The following is a 19,594-nucleotide window of genomic DNA, read 5'->3' on the forward strand; positions in this document are numbered from 1 at the left end:
GGGAAGGTGTTCCGTATTTGACCACTTAAAATGATGTTTGCTATAGATTTTCGCTAGGTATCCTTGATGCAATTTAAAAGGTCTCATCAATTCCTAGGTTGCTGAGAGCTGTTATCATGGGTGTAGGATTCTGTCATTTACTTTTTCTGCGTCTATTAAGATACTCATGATTTTTCCCTTTATTATGTAAATGGAATTTATTACATTGATTTTTTTTTCAAATGTTAAAATAATCTCACATTCATGCAATAAACTCAACTCTGCAATGACATCTTAGCCTTTTAATGTATCATTGGATTCAGCTTACTAATATTTTATTTTGGAATTTTCATCTGTCATAAAATTGGCTTGTAATTTTCTTACAAAGTACTAGTTTTGGTATAGGATTATGCTGGTCTTGTGAAACAAATTGGGGAGTGTTCTTTCTTTTTTTGTCACCCGGAAGAGTGTAAAATCGGTACATTTCTTCCTTAAATGTTTAGAAAAATTCACCAGTGAAGCCATCTCAGCGTAGAGGACATTTGTTTCATTTTTCTAGTTAGTGGTGGAAGAGTTGGTCAGCACCAAACTAGTCAGATGTCATTAGAAAGGAAAGTTCCTAAACCAGGATCTTTAAATCTTTTGTCTTAAGATTTAAGATAGGAAGATAGTTAAGAGATACAAAGACACTTGTTTGCATGTTCTTCAAAGTAGTTTATTTCTCTAACATGGTAGAAGAAATTAAAATGTTGATTATATTTTTCTTTCTATTTTTCCCCCCAAACATCGTCCTTTTCATTTCTATGGATGGGTGAGAAGGCACCAGCCTGCTGAGTGGTGGCCGTGAGTCTGTCCTTGTCGAGTGGCGCGATGCAGCAGAGAAGAATAAGGAGTTCCTCCCCCGTTTAGGAGCTACTATTGAACATATCTCCGTCTCCCCAGCGGGGGATTTGTTCTGTACTTCTCACTCTGATAATAGTAAGTCGAAATTTGCTGTCATGAGGAAACATAATTTGTGTGTAATGCCTAAATTAACTAGCATCTGTAGGGAATGGAAAATAGAAACCTAAAATTAATTAAGAGTAGCATAAGATTTAATGAGCATTTTTTCTTCCATTCTTCCTCTTTTCTCTACCCCTTTCTGCCCCTAGATGCCACCAGAATCCAACATTTACAGAGTTGCTTTATGAAAATGTGGGGCTGAGTGAATTTGGTTATTGTCGTGCCACGTACATTTCAAAACCTTTTCATGTGGGATGATGTGGGAAAGTAAAGGGAGGGATTTGAAGTGGGCCTTTTGCTTTCACAAATATAATGGCATTTTCAAGAGAACACTATGAGGATCTCCTTCGATATAGCCATTATCTCAGTGTGGGAGCCTATGGAGTCTGACAGAAGGGGAGGCGTCTTGTATTCCTCCAAAACTTTTTGCTCATTCTGTTACTTCTCAGCCTAAACATAGATACCATAGTGCATAACTCTGAGCAATCCATTAGTGCAATGACTCATTTCAAAGTGAACTATCTGTCTCTTTTAGGGTGTATGTGTTTCTGAAGTAACACTTAAAATATATTCATAGGTGCAGCTGATAAAACTTAAAAACTCCGACAGGAAAACCCCCATCCCCACATCTAGTTTTTCTAGCTAAATTGCAAAATACATTCTTGATTTTCCAATAACACACCAAGTAAATTGAACTTGCTCACTTGTTTTGTGTTCTGGTATGTTTCAGAATGTTAAAAATTCAAGTGATTTTTTTTCTTATCTTTAAGTTCTCATCAGTGTGTTTTGTTTTGGTTTTTTTCCCCAGAGATAATAATCATTCACCGAAACCTTGAGGCATCCGCAGTAATTCAAGGCCTAGTGAAAGGTATTGCAGAAGCCAGTGGCTTTGGAATCATGTACATTTTAAAAATGAATATTTGTCTGATTTCAACTATTGTTTGTCACTTTTTTTGCAGACAGCAATATCTTTACTGGTTTGATGATTGATCCAAGAACTAAAGCTTTGGTTTTGAATGGAAAACCTGGCCACTTGCAGTTTTATTCTCTCCAGAGTGATAAGCAGTTATACAACGTATGATTTTGATTCATTAACTAGCTGTAAAATTAGTGAAAGCTCTTTACATCACCACTGGGTCAAATAACTTATTTAGTAGCTTCTAAAACAAGATCCTCTGCCCATGTTTCCTTGAACATAGTCACTGTGTCTTTGGATTACTTAGTTCAGTTGTTTACAGCATGATTCTGTTGAGGCCACAGTTGCAGGTTAAGTCTACATGTAAGCCAGTTGCCACTCTCGTGCTGGCTCTCTCTTTGTGTATTTTATTTTGTTTCCGACTGCACTCTAGTTAGCTGTCACATACATCTGTGCCTTTGAGTCCCAAGGAGAAGGAAATGAGAATGTGGGGATTGACAGTACAAATATGTCTCTGCTTTATGGTGAAGCAGTGTCATATGTACATACCAATGATAAAATTTTCCGTGTGGATTAAAGAGGAATGCTTCTTATTAATCCTGATAAATGCACTCGAGACTTGCCACTTCTTTTTTGTGCCCTATAGTACAGATTTCTTTACAGATTTTTATCATCGCGGCTGTAACATTTGATCTCTTTCTCTCCATTGCTTTTAAACTCCTCAAAGAAAGGAAACTTATTAATCTTTGTACATTTCCAGTATAATGCCTGGAAATAATAGACACTAAATACATGTTTAATAAATAGATGAGGAAATTGAATAAAAGGAACAGTCATAAATAAAATGCTCACCTACTTACAACATTGCCATCATTTTTTCACTTCTTAAAAACTGTAGGTGTTATTTTTGTTCTTGTTTTTAGTGTTGTGGAATCCAGCCTTGAGATTTTATGTGAAGCCATTTATTCATAGAAACAATAGAAAAACATTAAGCCAGAGGTTCTACTGTATCATACAAATGAATCATAGTAATCTCTAAAGTTCAAGGTCATAGAATATTCACCACTGAGTTGATACTGTATAATGTGCTCTCTTTTTTAGTGGCAGTTTTGATGTCCATGACTCGCAATTGGTTCATTTTTCCCTTTTATCTAAAAACTATTACTATAGATTCTAAAAGTTGTCTTTGTAGTTAATTACCATTCCTTGAAAGCTTTCACATTTATGTATTTACATTAATAAGCATTTTGGATTTTTTTTAATCCATCAGTTGGATATTGTACAGCAAGAATATATCAATGATTACGGTCTGATCCAAATTGAGCTAACAAAGGCTGCATTTGGCTGCTATGGTAACTGGCTTGCAACGGTGGAACAACGTCAAGAAAAGGAAACAGAGCTGGAGTTGCAAATGAAACTGTGGATGTATAATAAGAAAACACAAGGGTAATACTACCTATGTAGCAGTTTAATTTCAGAGTAGAAAATATTTGACTTTGTATTTTATGGTTTCAATTGTCGGTCTTTAAGATGTTTCATTTTGATAAGTTTTGGATTTAGATCAATGAGGGAGGTATTATTTTTCTAATAAAGCCTTTAAGCTTTCTGCTCTGAGAAAGCCTTGGTGTCCTCCAAGTAGTGTCATCTCAATGCATAAATGAGGAAACATGGGAAAGTGGCACCCCTAAGGATGTAATACCTAATTCCAGGCAAATCCAGGGTTAGAATCCAAATGTCTTACTTAGTTCTTTGCTCTTTTATTAACAGTATGCTACCTTTGGAAAAATGGCCGTGGTGGGCAGCAGAGGTGTAGTGTGGTGTGGTGTGGTGTGTGTGTTTTGAGAAGATAAGGAGCCCACTGGTTTCTCAGACCACGGTTACAGTAGCCATTTATCATGGAACTAGTCTTCGTGCTTTAGTATGTGCCTACTATCCTGTAGTCTTCACAGGAATAGTGTAAGATTAGCTTATTTTACAAGTGAGGGAACAGGCCCAGAGGGGTTAAGTGGTTGTCCCTAGTCACCCCTCTTGTGTCCTGGACTTCTTAGAATCTCACCATTATCTTGCCCTGATGTTCTTTTAAGAACACAGTGCTGGCGTAGGTTATCATTCATTCACAGCAGAGCCCTGCCAAGCTGGGAACAAGCTTTGAGAGGTAGTTGGGATGACTAAATATTAGACATTGACCAGGGCAGTTCAGATAGGTAGTTTTCTTCCTGTATTTTCTTGCTACAGGTAGGGGCTTTTACAGTCATTCCATTTTTTGCTGATTTTCAAAAGCAGATAGTGAGGCCTCTAGGTTCTATACAGTTTTCCTGCAGAGTTTGTTATAGTAGACTTCCAAGTATCATTTTGTAATGACCCCTATTTTATACTCATTTTGTATTAGTAAGTTGACACTATACATAAGTATCGCTATATTATGAAAGTTACATGAGAACAGAGACAGTTAGAACTCTGCATCCTGTGGCCACTAGAGAGAGAGCATTCAGTTGTCATTCTTGGTGATAATGTATCACTTGCTGATCCTTAAAGATGCTACTGTAAAATGTACAATATGTAAGAAATTCTTATGCTCATGACGGTATGTTGTGTTGTCCTGATCTAAGAATAAATTGGTGCTTTCCTTCCTCTTAGGTTTGTTCTTAATACAAAGGTTAACATGCCACATGAAGACCACATCACAGCTCTCTGTTTCTGTAATGCAGAAAAATCTGAAAACCCCACCTTGGTTACAGCTAGTAAAGATGGTCACTTCAAAGTGTGGATATTAACAGATGATTCTGACATATACAGTAAGTTAGTTAAACATATCGGGTGAGTACACAATTTTAAGAACTGGTATATTTATCTTCATGAATTGCATCCATTCTGGGAGAACATTTTCTACCTCATTTAATTCTATAGGATGTCGCCCAATTTTAAAAAGATTTGAGTTACATTTTTACGTGCCTTTTTCCGCAAATCTTTACCTTTTTAATGGCATTCTTGATTAATCGTGTGCTGATTGTTCCAGTTTGTGAGGGTAAAGTTAAGAAAGGCTTATGTGATTAGTCGTTTCACTGTTCCCATAGAGGGAGGTCGAGGTCTCCAGGAAGGAGCATGTGCGGTTCACACCAGTCAGAGTTTTGTGGCACTTCTGACTGAAGATTTGGGGAGCAGGTTGTTTACTTCTTAATCCTTACTGCATATAAGTCCCCTGTAATGTTACCTAGCATTTATACCATTTCTGAGCTCTATGGTCTATATTTCCACAGAAAAAGCTGTTGGCTGGACCTGTGACTTCGTCGGTAGTTATCACAAATACCAAGCAACTAACTGTTGTTTCTCTGAAGATGGCTCTTTACTAGCAGTTAGTTTTGAGGAAATAGTTACAATATGGGATTCAGAGACATGGGAACTTAAATGTACATTTTGTCAACGAGCTGGGAAAATAAGGTAGGTAAATAATTTGGGGAGTATATAGTACTATATTATTTTTAATTTAAACAAGTCTTTCTACATAAAATTAACTAATAATTGATGCTTTGTCTAAAGGTAGCTTGTAGGTCACTGAGGCCAGAAACTAACCAAGGTGCTGAGAACCTAAGCATTCTGGGTACATGAACCATGTGCTGATTTCTTATCCATTTCTGAAATCAGGATTAACATTTAATTCTTGGCCTACAGACTTTTCTTTGTAATAAATATTTTTCATGGTTGCGCTGCATAATAATAGAAGATATGCATAAGCCTCAGTAGATCCAAACAATGCTTATTTTCTGTGTATCCCCATAAAAACTGTGTTATGCTCAAGCCTCATTGTTTCTAAGACGGGCTGGGGAAGATAATAGTCTCTTCCGTTTTACTTCAGGTAACTGGGCATTTGAGGACGGAATGGCAGATGGCTAATGAAATGGTTTCTAATTCCCAATATGTCTGATTCTGAATTTCCTTTTTTTTTTTTTTAAGATTGGCACCTGAGCTAACAAGTGTTGCCAGTCTTCTTTTTTTTTTTAATTATTTTTTTTTCTTCTTTTTCTCCCCAAATCCCCCCAGTACATAGTTGTATATTTTAGTTGTGGATCCTTCTAGTTGTGGCATGTGGGACACCGCCTCAGTGTGCCTGATGAGCAGTGCCGTGTCCGCACCCAGGATCTGAACTGGCAAAACGTTGGGCCACAAAAGCAGAGCGCCCGAACTTAACCACTCGGCCATGGGGCTGGCCCCTGAATTTACTTTTTAAAAATTTCTTCAGAATTAAAATTGCAAATTTACCTCTTCTAGGTAAACAAGCACAAAAAAGAGTTTTTGTTAAGTGACTTTGTGCATTTCACATATATTTTGTCCATATATGTTATTGGTATACTGCAGAACATGTGAGAGAAAAGAATTGGTCATCAAATCTGTGTTCCTACAGAAACAAAATAGCTAAATAAACTTTTCCTTTTGTATTTGTTAGCCCTTTTTTCTGCAGGATCGTTATAAACCAAAAAAAGGTGTCTGTCTAAAAATCTGCATTGCATAAGACTAATACTGTCTCTGAAGTCTGCAGTCCCTTGTAACTAAGTGCGCTAGAACTGACTGTTGCTAACTTCCTTGTGGTTTTAATCTAGGCACCTTTGCTTTGGGAGACTGACTTGTTCAAAGTATCTTCTTGGTGCTACTGAAAATGGTATTCTTTGCTGTTGGAATCTGCTCAGTTGTGCATGTAAGATATTTTTTACTCTAAAATGACTTGACAAAGCATGTAGGAAGGGGCCATTAAACTTTGGCATTTTAGGACTTATGGATCATATTTTCATGTCCCTACCCAGAGAATATGTAATTTTTCACATAACATTATACCACCAAATATGAAGTATTAGGCCTGTAATAGATTATTTATAAACTGCCTAATTGTCAGTACCTCTAAATCGACCACCATTATTCTTGTCTTTTTCCACTGTCTTCAGTGCATAGGACTTTCTGTTGCCCTCTGTCATCCTCATGACAATTTGAGAACTGTTTCTACTAATTTGTAGTGCATATTAACCAGCGGTATCCCTGATAGCTCTAAATTTGAATGTAGCCTGCCACAATCCTCCTAACAAATGTGGACTTAGTGTTATTTTACTCATTCGAGTATATGTTTGGAAGGTATGATGGTTGCTTGGTGATGAATGTGTGTGATAACATTTTTGTATATTCTCCACAGAGACTCTGGTAAACACTTTGCCCACATTTAGCAGCAGTGAAAAAGCACCAGACAATAGTTGCACTGAAATAGTAACCATTTCATAGTGTGAGGAAGGAGTACATTATTTTTCTGCTTCCTGCCCCTTGCTTTAGTGCAGCCTGCCACAGATAATTTCAGTGTGTCTCCATGTGCTATCTGGAAGCGTAAAATCCCTCTTCCTAAGAATAATGGAATTGATTCTCCCAATAAACATTAAGAGTACCTACTTTAAATAACCAGGTTAAAAAAGCTTTTGGTAAATCTCTTCTTAGAAGTGAATCACTTTCTTTTATCCCCAGTGGAATGGAGTGCAAAATTAAACGTTAGAGTTATGGAGCCTGATCTTAATTCAGAGAACATTGCTGCAATCTCTCACTCTTCCATGGGTTCAGACTGTAAGTACCGACCATACTTTAATAGTAAGGAGAGATCGAGTACTTAAATTTTCTTTTTAACGTCTTTAATATAATTTGAGTCAAACTTGCCTTTGAATCAGATATTCATATGAAGCCATTTTGCCTGAGGCACTTCCCTTCCTTTCTTGAATTCTTGTTCGACACCTTGTCATGTGTGCGTTCGTACTTAGCTCTGAGACAGCTCTAGTACCTTTCTCATTTTTCAACATGCCAATTCCTACACAGCCTTCAGAATCAATCTCCCCCCTTTGAAGCATTCTCAGTTCCCCTAAGAAGCTTTAATCATTCCTCCTCTATGCTCTTCAGGCACTTTCTACACATCTCTGTTCTGGTACTTCAGACAAAATACTGCAATAATATTTCAGTGTGTCTTCTGCAGTGGACCCTGGTCTCTGGAGCAGGGATTCTTTTTTTCTTTTTCATCTTCATAGCCCTCATTCCTAACCTGCTTGGCACATACTAGGCACCTTGTAGATATTTGTTGAATCAAAGCCTAAAATAGTTATGACCTGGGCCATATACTCAATGGGGTAAGTCTCAGGATTCGTGTGGTCTGCCAACCTGAGGCTAGAAGTAACCTTTACAGGCCAAATGTCATTGTCTGTCTGTTTTTTTCTCTCTAGTGTTTGTATTTAAACCTAGTGAGCCAAGGCCATTGTATATTCAAAAGAATATCTCCAGGGAGGAAGTCCAGTGGGGAGTGTTTGTCCCACGAGATGTTCCTGAATCATTCACCTCAGAAGCTTACCAGTGGCTGAACAGATCCCAGTTTTACTTTCTAACAAAATCGCAGGTAACCATCCCACCTCAGTATATGTGATTTTCAGTTGCTTTAATATTTGAGAGTAATAGTCAGCCCATAACAGGTAGAATAGTTTCATTAAAGGATATTTCCCAAAAGAAATAATCTAATATGCTCAATACAGCAGTATTGCTAGTGTGAATATATTAGCACGCTTCACTCCACAACTTTGAGGCTCTTTACATGCGGTTTGCATTAACTCCGTGACAGCCAAAAAGAAGAAAAAAAGATGCCTACAATACTTTAAATTGTATTTATTATTAGTATAGTTGATTTTGGGGGGGGGGGGGGTTAGTATTTGATTTGCCATGAAGAAAACTTTGGCCTCAGGCTGATCCATCAGTTGAATCTCATTTCATTACCAGTTCTTAAATATGATCTCTCAGAACAATCTTATAACTGTCACAGCAGTTATTAAATATGTTTTAAGTCTTTTGATACTTTTCTGTGGGCAGCTGTATATATCAAGATGAAAAACTGACCTTCTCATTTTCTAACTTTAACATCTGCTTAGATTTGCATTCTGCAGTTTATCTTTTGCATCATTAATCAGTCTCTCTTTTCAGAGTTTATTGACATTAAGTACAAAGTCTCCAGAAGAGAAACTCACACCCACGAGCAAACAGGTATGTTATAGTCACGGTGCAGACTGCATTGCTTCCCTACAAAGATAAGGTTATCTTTTAGAACTCAGCTATGAGTAAAATGTTTCATCTGCCCTACAGTGGAATTAAAAACCATACACTTAAAAACTACTTGCCTCGGGGCCAGCCCAGTGGCACAGCAGTTAAGTGTGCACGTTCCGCTTCGGCGACCTGGGGTTCACCGGTTCGGTTCCTGGGTGTGGACATGGCACCGCTTGGCAAGCCATGCTGTGGTAGGTATCCCACATATAAAGTAGAGGAAGGTGGGCACGGATGTTAGCTCAGGCCAGTCTTCCTCAGCAAAAAGAGGAGGATTGGCAGCAGATATTAGCGCAGGGCTGATCTTCCCCCTCAAAAAAAAGGAAACTATTTGCCTCTTCTGGGGTTATATTACTCTTTTAAAATGTAGTTTCAATTTGTAATACCAAATTGCGATGTAAAGAGTCAAATAGTTCTTCAAGACTTTTCAGGAAAAGCTTTCGTAATCCCACTGTCATTACCTACAAAGATAATCAGTTTGAGCTCTTTTAGCTGGAGGTTTTATTTACCTCCATATCTGCAAGAAACATGTTTATATTGCTAATTCTGAATTTTTCAGATTTAGGTATTATCTGTTAACTATGACCTATTGAAGTTGAAGTTCTGGCTCTTTTTCATACCACTGTTCCCCCCAATACACAACACACACACCTTTACTGTCACCCAATTTTCCCAGTGTAGATAAATCTTAAATTAGGTCAGCGTTCATCATTACAGCCATGTAAACCAATTCATAGCTGAGCCATGTAATAATAGACAGATTGTTTTTCCTTTTATGCCCAGCTTTTTTCCTCTGAAGTTAATGATTACCTTCTTTTCTCGTTTGCTTAGTTTTCTATTTCTTTCTCATCTAATTTACCCCCTAAACTCTACTGAAGTTGTGTAAATCTTCTCTCAGAATTTTCAGACATATTAAGCATTCTTTCGAGTCTTAAAGAAATATTTCCAAGCGCCTTCTGACCTGCTTCAGTCTGGACTGATTGCTCTGTAAACCTGTGCACAGTAGACATCATAGGCCCTACAGTGACCATCGTTCTGGGCACCATTTCACCTCTGCTGTAATAGGTCCCGGAGTTTTCCTCTTTGGTCACTCCCTTTGGTGAAGCACATTCTGTTAGTGTATGGGAGGCAAATTTAAGACCTTGCATGTTTGGAAATGCTTCTGTTCTCTCCCACTTGATTGGTTGGTTGGGTATAGAATTATAAATTGAAAATCATTTTCTCATAGAACTTTGAAGGTGCTCTCCTATTATTTTATAGCTTGGGGTGTTACTGGAAGTCCAATACCATTCATATTCTTGATCCTTTATCTGTAACCTGGCTTGTTTATTTTCCTCTGAAGACTCATTGAATTCGTTCAACAATTTCTTGTTTATCATCTGTATGCCAAGGTCTGTTCTAGATGCTTGGGGTATATCAGTGAACAAAATAATCGAGTTTTTAAACTTGTGGTGTGTACACTCTGCAACAAGATATAGACAATAACAGCAAGCATTAAATAAGTAAAATATGTAGTGTTTTAGAAGGTGATAAGCATTATGGGGGGAGGAATATACAGGAAAAGAGGGTACGAGGTGCAGCTCCCATTTTATAGAGGACAGTCAGAATAGGCCTTGATGAGAGACATTGGCTTTTCCTCTCAGTAGAGCCCCTTGGAGAGTTTTGATCAGAGAAGTGACTAAGGAAGAATTGCTTTTTTGCCTTCATTTTCTCTGTTTTTCTGCAACTCCTATCATTTAGTTCTAGACCTTCTAGAATGGTGCTTTAATATTCTTATTTTCTTTCTGTTGTCTGAGAGATTTCTTCATCTTTTATCATCTAATCTACTTTTTTTTCTCTCTCTTGCGTGGTCCATTTCTATCTTTTTTTGGTTTTGTTTTCAATGTATGTTGGTCTCTGTCTTTCATTTTGGAAGTTTTCATGAGAGTCTGATTCAGAGTCTCAGCTGTCTGCTCTTATTTAAAAGGGAGCAAGGGACCGGCCCAGTGGTGCAGCAGTTAAGTGCACTCATTCCACTTCGGCGGCCCAGCATTCACCAGTTTGGATCCCAGGTGCAGACATGGCACCGCTTGGCAAGCCATGCTGTGGTAGGCGTCCCACATAAAAAGTAGAGGAAGATGGGCACAGATGTTAGCTCAGGGCCAGTCTTCCTCAGCAAAAAGAGGAGGATTGGCAGCAGATGTTAGATCAGGGCTAATCTTTCTCAAAAACAAAAACAAAAGGGAACAAAAAAGCCATTTGTGGGGCCTGGCCTGGTGGCAGCAGCAGTTAAGTTTGCACGTTCACTTCGGCGGCCCGGGGTTTGCTGGTTTGGATCCCAGGTGTAGACCTACGTGCCACTTGTCAAGCCATGCTGTGGCAGGCGTCTCACATATAAAGTAGAGGAAGATGGGCATGGATGTTAGCTTAAGGCCAGTCTTCCTCAGCAAAAAGAGAAGGATTGGCAGCTGATGTTAGCTCAGGACTAATCTTCCTCAAAAAAAAAAATGCAATTTGGGAGGTCTCTGCCTAGGTGGAACTTGTCTACTGGCCTCCACTTTCTGCCTGAGCTATTTTGAGAAAGTGTCCAATGTCATTATTTTTAGGTCTTTTTAGGCTGGTCAAACTGCCCGGATAAAATTCTTGTAAGTTCTTGCCTGAAGGATGTTGGCCTGGCTGCCAGTGTTCTGAGAAGCACCCTATGTGAAGTAGAGCTGCCTTCAGCTGTGACTGTGAAGACACTACCACCATCCTCACCACCCCTACACATAGCAGTCCAATCTAGAGATGCACTTTTGTTCTGCTCTCCAAGGAATTTACTTGCAGCCCTCTGCTGGGGCTGGGAAAGAGATCTGGGAATCTGAGTGCTCTCTAAATAGACTTTCAGCCGGGCTCCCTGGTGGGTGTTTAGCTCTTTACAAAAGTACTGTTACTGTTAGTACCAGTGCCTGAGCATTTGCAGGATTCCGCAGGATAAGTTTGGCTGCTGCTTGGCTTTCCCCACAGCCAGCTTCAGATTCTGCTTTCTCAGGTATACTCAGTTACTTAGCACCCTTCACCCTACTTTCCGGCTTCCAGTATGTTACTTTTTATCGCTGTGGGTTTATGCCCTTTTGAAAATTCCTTTACTGTCATTTTTGTAGAATTTGGAAGAGAAGCACTGGTAAATGCGTATTTTGTTCTGTCATCTGAGTGTCCCCTGTTAGCTTTTCCCATAGTAAGTGGGCTACCAGGCCTCAGTTGCTTGACCTGTAAAATGAAAGAATCATATTAGATAATTTTTAAAGTTCCTTCCATCCCTGACATTTTATGACTCTGTCGTACCTCTTACTGAGTCAAAGACAGTTCCTCCTTTTTACTGAAGTAATTTGCTTTATCTTAAATCCTTATAGCTACTAGCAGAAGAAAGTCTTCCGACAACCCCATTTTATTTCATATTGGGAAAGCACAGGCAACAGCAGGATGAGAAATTAAATGCAGCTTTAGAGAATGAACTGGTACAACTACCCCTAACAGAAAACATACCCGCAATTAGTGAGGTGAGTAATTATTAAAACAATGCAGAACAGATTAAATGCATTTAGGCACCTTGAGTTAGAGTTTTTATACAAAATCAGTCTAACAAATAACTTGAATAATCGTTTGTATACTGTGCATTTAAAAAACCCAAATCAAATAGCATAAACTTATGATTTTGGATTATTGTGGCCTGACCTGGGGTGAGGGGAGGGGTTGTCATTTGCATAAATGTAGGAAGGTGGGAGTAGATTTTTCTTTGGTTTGGTCTTTCTGTGGGGAAAGCTTGTTGTGTTCGGCTCTTGGCATTTAATGTTTTTAAATGAAACCCTATTTTTTGGTTTTTACTCCAGCTGCTTCACACTCCAGCCCATGTACTACCCTCTGCTTCCTTCCTGTGCTCCATGTTTGTAAATTCCTTGCTGCTGTCAAAGGAGTCTAAGAGGTAACGTGGTTCTTAAAGTAACATTTGGATATTCTGTTTTGGGAAACAGTGTAGTTTGTGTTATCCTCTAAGAGAATATTCTTCCCCTGTATTTGTCTTTATAACAACCCATAATTTTTAAAGTGCACCCAATAACAAGATTTTTTTATGTACTTTGTCCATATGATTATATTTCTACATAGGTGTCTTAAATTAGGAAATTATTGTTTAGAAATGTATTTTTAAAAAGTAGTTGTTTATATTTTGTGCTCTTATTGTTAAAGTGCTGAAGAAATTCCTGATGATGTGGACATGGAAGAAGAAAAAGAAAGTGATGATTCAGATGAAGAAAATGACTTTACTGAAAAGGTCCAGGATACAGATAACACAGATTTGGGTGAAGACATTATACATCAGTTGTCAAAATCTGAAGAAAAAGAACTGAGAAAATTCAGGAAAGTGGACTACAGCTGGATAACTGCTCTTTAAGCCTTAGAGATGGGGGTGGGTTCTTGTACTTTTTTTTGTATGTTGATACTCAAAAAACATCTTTTTTAATGTTTTCTCTGTTCTTAAAATATTAAATATTAACAGACTTTACTTTTTAAATAACTGGTAATATGAAGCTCTGTTTGCATCCTGCGTTCCAGTTGCTGGGTACATTCAGATACACATCGTCTCATTTTTATTTTGAGTCACATCAGCCTTAGAAAATAGCTAGATATTTTTTTCACAGGAGATATAGCAGAGCTGGGAGTTGAAATTATGTAGCATATGTCCCCTTATCTGCAATTTGGCGATATAAAATATTTTGAAAATCAAAGGTTTTGTTGATGATATTGTTGTTAAATTTGATGCCAAAATTCATTTGGTGGCCAAATATGACCTGAACCTGATGTAAGGTTTTCTATAGTCCTGATTCATCCCTCGTAAGTGTATTTATTTCTCTTGGAGAAATTTAGAGGAATAATTTGATTATGTTGTGTTCCACAGACCCCACTGAGAGTTTTATATGATAACGTGGGCTGCCTAAATCCGAAAAATTCTAAATTCAAATATCTGGCCCCAAGCGTTTCAGATGAGGGCTTGTCTGCCATACTTGTAAATAGAATTTTCATGACAGCCTTGGAAGAGAAGAAGAGCTGGTATTACTCTGTGAATGTTATGACTGTATATTGAGACAAAGAAGTACTTTTTAACCAAAGTCCTATTGCTAGTAGAAAAGAATCTGTCTCCCCTGTGTTATGTTAAAGTAGTGAAGTTGCTACATTTTAACCACTTAGCATTTGAAGTTTTCCTTATATACTTCTACAAAATTTATATTAAAAAGTTAATCCAAAACAGTAAGGTGTAGAAATCATAAGAGCACGTCTAAATGAATGTACGCAAAATTGCTGTTGAGAGAATTTTTAGGATGTGAGAGTTGGTATCCATGTAAGGCCTATGGTATTTTTTAAATAACTGCTAGATTGAGATATAACTCACAAACTATATACTCCACCCATTTAAGGTATGCAGTTCAGTAGTTTTGTAGAATATTCACAGTTGTGCACCATCACCACAATCAATTTTAGAACATTTTCATCACCTAAAAACTTTTACATTATTTACATTATGTGAGGCATAAATTGTTCTACTGTCTGATCTATTAAATTTCGGTCCCTTTGCACAGTTAGTTTGTGAGGCCAGTGTTTGAGGTTTATTCTGGTCCCAGGAGGATTCTTTCCAGCTGTCTCTTTTCCTGATTCTTTCTGGTAAACTCTCTGATTTATGGTTTAGCTTGTTGATCTCAGGGAGCCACAAGCCTCTTAATTAAAATACTTAAGTGCCTATCACCAAAATCTCCACTGTTTTCAAGAACACCCTCGAGCTTGAACTTCACTCTGTTTCAGATAACGTCAGAAGTCTCTGTTCTTATGGACTGCCTCTTGCCCCTGGGCAGAATCTCTCAGCCACTGCTCCAGAAGCAGGGACAGACCCAATGGCCCCTTCTCAGGGTGACAGCTCCAGTTTACAAACTGGGCAGAGACAGTAGTCTCTAATCTTTGCTTGTTTTTCCTGTCATGGAACCTCTGCTCTAAGCAAGCCAGGGCAAGGATGACCAAGACCACCTGTGTTCTCAGCCCAGGGAGTGGGGTATATTGACATAATCACGAATAAATTTCATTTTTATTTTGCCTTATTCAGACACTGACATGGTACCCCCGAGTTTAAAAAATACTTATTTTTTGCAGTTATGTATGAAAGTTTTCATAGTTTCAAAGTAAATTTGGAACATGTCTTTAAAATAGGGGTTATATAATTTGAATAATTGCTTTTTAAGTGTGGATTTAATTCCTTTGTCTAAAAAGTTGATCACTCACACTAAAACATGACAGCCTTGTTGTGGGGAATTATTCTAGTTCTTGCAGTATTAAAGGAAAAATTGTCTTCTTCCAAAGACAGCTATACAGATAAAAGGGAAATGGCCCCGTTGTTCCTTAAAATCTGGACTTCAGTTTCTCTCCCACAGAAAATTAGTCCTGTCATAGTAAGTGAACCCATAAACATGACTCACCTTCTGTCTTCCCTCTTTTACCTAATTATCAAGACGTGAACTCATTACTTGGCACTCTCACTAGTGCAGCCGGTACTTCGGAAAGTATAGTCCACCTCCCGTGTGGGAAAGGGACCATATGTTCACCCACCACAGGCCACACATTTCACATACATCACGCTTTCTCTCCAACAGCTCCAGCTCCGTTTGTCAGGTATTTACCCCTATTTGACAAATGAAGAAAACTGGCTCCAGAGAGAGCAAGTCAGTCTTATCTAGATCACTGGTCTCGCAAGAAGTGGGGCTAAAACACGAACCCCTCCTCCGTCTGTCAAATCCCAAATCCTCTGCTCTTTCTGGAATAGCACATTGACTCCTAGATGGTTAAAACAGCATTTCGAAGGTGTCTGCAATTGGGAAGGCATTGTGATAAGAAGCAAACAGTAGACAGCCCAGATTGAGGGCCAGTCCCAGCCGCAGGCAAGAGCTAGCTACCTCTGAGACCTGGCTAAAGTCCTTTGATCTGTCTGAGCTTCAGTCCTCTCAGCTGTAAAATGAAGTGCTCCCTCCCATACAAATGGTTTTGATTGTCTGACTAGTAACTATTTGTCCCAAATATAGGAAAAGTGTATAAAATGTGGATATTGTATGAGATTATGCACTTGATTATATGCAAAATTTTAATGAGAAGTCTAGGCTGATTGGACGACTGCATGTTAATCAGAATAGGTTCATTGTTAATGTGCTGGAGCAATGCTCCTCTTTGGTTTTCTTCCTTATCATAGACTAGCACCTAGTATAGAAATTATAGAATATGTTGTAATGTTGTGGATAATTCAGTAATTTCAGGTCTTTGTACTATGACCATAATGGAGCCTTTAACAGAAACCTCTTAAGTTAAACAACCATGTGGTTAAAATTAAGTCTTGTAAATGGCACTGATTTTTCTGTGAGGCTCCTTTATCTGAACTACTGCTTCTGAAAATTGTGCTTTCCTCTGTTAGCTGTGCTGCTTGATAGCCATGAAAATGGCAAAATTCTCTTACGACACTAAAGATTCTGTAACAGCACACAATCCTAAATAAGGTGGTGAAAGGTAAAATGCAGGAAGGATTTAGGATCCTGAGTAGATTATTTATCATTCAGATTAAGAGAAATAGAAATGGAAGTAACTGGGAATTGATAGCAGTGTACCATGGAGGAGAGGTGTGAATGAAATAAAATCAACCAGAGAAATGCAATCAATGATTAAATTGCTCAAATTGCTTTTGTTTTTCTAAAACAATGGGCAAACTGCTTAATCTCTGAGTTATAATTCCTTTGTCTAAATTGCAGAATTAGACAAAATTGTCTCTTCCAGCTCTGACACTCTGATCACAGAACTAACTTAGATGCCAGAGTGGTGTATTATAGCCCCCACTCCCACTCCATGCCCCAAAATGCCGAGACTAGTCTTGCAAGCACTGAATGTGTGGTACCTGTGTAGGAATATGTAGAGAGGCAGCTATCTTAGTTTCCCATCTTCAGGCATGACATACCTCTGGCTTGGGAACTCCTTGGGAGATCAGAGCACTTAGTTCACAAAACGAAATAATAGGACATGAAAGCACACCCGTTCCTCCCATTGTTGTGTTGAGTTTTGATAATCCTTGTTACTCAGTGGTTGCCTGCTTTACCGGAAGGACAAATATAAGTGCTCTGAAAACAAGCACTTAAAATGCAAATATTGATATTATATTCTAGCTATCACTGGAAGGTAAATTTAAACTTTTTGTTCCCTCACATGCCTGTTTGCAGTTGTGAAATTTGAGTCCACTAGCCCAGCTTTATTTGGTGAGCAGAGTCTCATGCCAGAAAGACCACTGGTCTGGGAGCCAGAAGACTGCTACTTCCAGCTCTGCCTCCTAGTACGTTTGTGCTTGTATTAAGTTTATTTGAGGTCTTAATTTTTTATCTCTAAAGTAAGATGGCTGTGTTTCTCAGATTGTCCTCTGAGGCTCCCTCTTGGCTCTCACATTGTGGTTCTCCAAAGTGCCCAGAATTCTATTAGCCCTCCTCAGAAAAATGTGTGGCTTTGCTGCTAAATTACAGCCTCCTTTGATACTGGAAAGAAGAGGAAACAGCTTAAAAGATTTCATTTCTGAACAAGAGAGAAGATCCTGTGCCTACTTAGGCTCCGGTTGCCCTTTCCCTGAATGTCTGCAGCCTTTACCCAAGAGAACAGATTTAAGTCAGAACTCCACACAAATAACTTCCCCAGAAGCTATGAACAAAAGTAAAAAGTAAAATGAGGGAGCAGGCTGTATGACATGCAAGAGGCACTCATATCGCTCGATGAAGGAGACCATAGAGTAAAGAAGGTAAGAGAAGGTAGGTTTACAGCTTTTACTTATATTCAAAGTCAAGGTGAAAATGAAGGGCCAAAGCTTGCCTTATCTAATCAAATCTATTTCCCAGGTTCCCAGTACTCCCAGAAACCACTGAGGAGTTACGTATTCTGCAACATGAGCAGCACAGCCTACGAGTTTTAGGCAGTGGGATAGCAAAAGAAAATGGAATATAGGTTTTCCAGTCTTAAAATACAGTGCTTCACTGGATATTTGAGGCTGCTCTCCACTCCCCACTCCTCAGCCCCAGGAGGGGAGGTTGGCTTGCTTTGCGTTCCACGCTAATGTTTACAAACCATAGCTGTTTCATCCCTCTGTACATCCTTTGAGTTTCATGATGGACTAAACCTCACCCACCTTCGTGGTTTTGCTCCCATTCTTTCTGGTCGGCTTGGGACCTTCCTCCGGCAACTATTGCCTCCAACTCTTCTAGCTTTAATTTTCACTTTCCCTTTCCACTTGGCATAGGAACATGCTTCCACTTAAGTATCTTCAACCTTTAAAACAAAATCTCACAGCTTTTACTTTGTGTTGTATATGAATCTCATTATTTTTCTTTCACCCTAATTACATGTACTTATTTTCTTTCTTATTTTGTTTTTTATTAAATCATGTATTTCTGTAAGCTATCTTAAATCTTTTTGGAAATAGACGTGAATATAAGGACATGCTAATATTCATGTATCCTAACAATTATCACATGCAACTCGTCATCCAGTATCTAGCAAATAAGTTCCAAATGAAAGTTTGAGAACTGAATGAGCAAACAAATGTCTTAATTTATTAGATAACATGCAATTAAAACAAATCAGATTTTTTTTGTGTTAAGACTGGCCTTCTTTCTACAAAATTTGTTGTGGATTCAGAAATCTCAACTAACCTGATCTCTGGGCACCTGATTTTCTAGTAACCAATTCTGAAACAACCACCTTTCTCAGGCAGACGGGAAGGTGTGTATGTGTGCTTGCAAACCAGCCTCCACAAGCAAAGGGCTTCACTGAGTCTCACTTGGAGTTAGGACCATCCTAATCTCCTCTCTGAGGCTTTAATCATCTCACAACCTAACTGGGTTATTATGAACATTAAATACAATTATGAATGATAAAGCCCTTTGTAGAAATATAAGTTTTTGTATAAATGTTAAGCAAACCAGTTGGCAAATTTAGCCACTTTAACTAAAATGTATCCTCTCGAATAGCGAAAGGATTTCAATTTCACTTGGGGGATGAATTACAGCAAGAATCAAATCTAGAGACATCAGCATCATGGCGAAGTGAGTTCCCTTTATCTTTCCTAACAAAGCACACTAGAACACCTGAGAGATCCATGCATCTATACACCTGAAGGTGAGTGGACTGGACCTCTAGGAGGTAGTGGAACAAGGGGAGCAGCCCCACCCCACCGGTGGTGGTGATCTAAAACACAGATCCTCACACCAGTGCATGTGTCAGCAAACATGGGCTGCAAGGGCAGACATAGCAGTCACAGCTTAGCCCCTGCCCCCCAGTGGTGGCGTGTGGTGCACATGTCCTGAGGATGCAGGACACAGAGTAGCCTGGTGACCCAGCCCACTCCACTCCTCTCCCCTCCCAGCAGCACCAATCTTTCCAACAGTGGGGTCAGCATCTAAAACACAGACTTTCCCGGCTGGGGTGGGGTGCCCTGACCTGAGGTTTCAAAGCACACTGGTGCATGCCAGTGACCAGAGGCTGCAGGACTAGCAACAACACTCACAGCTTAGACCCTGCCGCTCCCCA

At 38.8% G+C, this 19,594-nt stretch overlaps 1 protein-coding gene across 1 annotated transcript in view; it reads left to right on the top strand.

The window, feature by feature from the left end:
* The window catches only part of WDR75 (WD repeat domain 75), a 32,141-nt gene extending 18,618 nt beyond the window's left edge, over positions 1–13,523 (top strand). The window contains exons 9-21 of the mRNA XM_070580410.1: positions 799–957; positions 1,790–1,849; positions 1,941–2,056; positions 3,168–3,343; positions 4,535–4,692; positions 5,155–5,335; positions 6,493–6,587; positions 7,394–7,489; positions 8,134–8,303; positions 8,879–8,938; positions 12,367–12,513; positions 12,844–12,935; positions 13,199–13,523. Coding sequence (XP_070436511.1) covers positions 799–957; positions 1,790–1,849; positions 1,941–2,056; positions 3,168–3,343; positions 4,535–4,692; positions 5,155–5,335; positions 6,493–6,587; positions 7,394–7,489; positions 8,134–8,303; positions 8,879–8,938; positions 12,367–12,513; positions 12,844–12,935; positions 13,199–13,403 — 1,715 coding nt within the window. The 3' untranslated portion in view covers positions 13,404–13,523. The remainder of the gene's footprint in view (positions 1–798; positions 958–1,789; positions 1,850–1,940; positions 2,057–3,167; positions 3,344–4,534; positions 4,693–5,154; positions 5,336–6,492; positions 6,588–7,393; positions 7,490–8,133; positions 8,304–8,878; positions 8,939–12,366; positions 12,514–12,843; positions 12,936–13,198) is intronic.
* Positions 13,524–19,594: the final 6,071 nt, after the last annotated feature.

Source organism: Equus przewalskii, chromosome 17 (genome assembly GCF_037783145.1).
Source record: "Equus przewalskii isolate Varuska chromosome 17, EquPr2, whole genome shotgun sequence".
Lineage (NCBI taxonomy): Eukaryota > Metazoa > Chordata > Mammalia > Perissodactyla > Equidae > Equus > Equus przewalskii.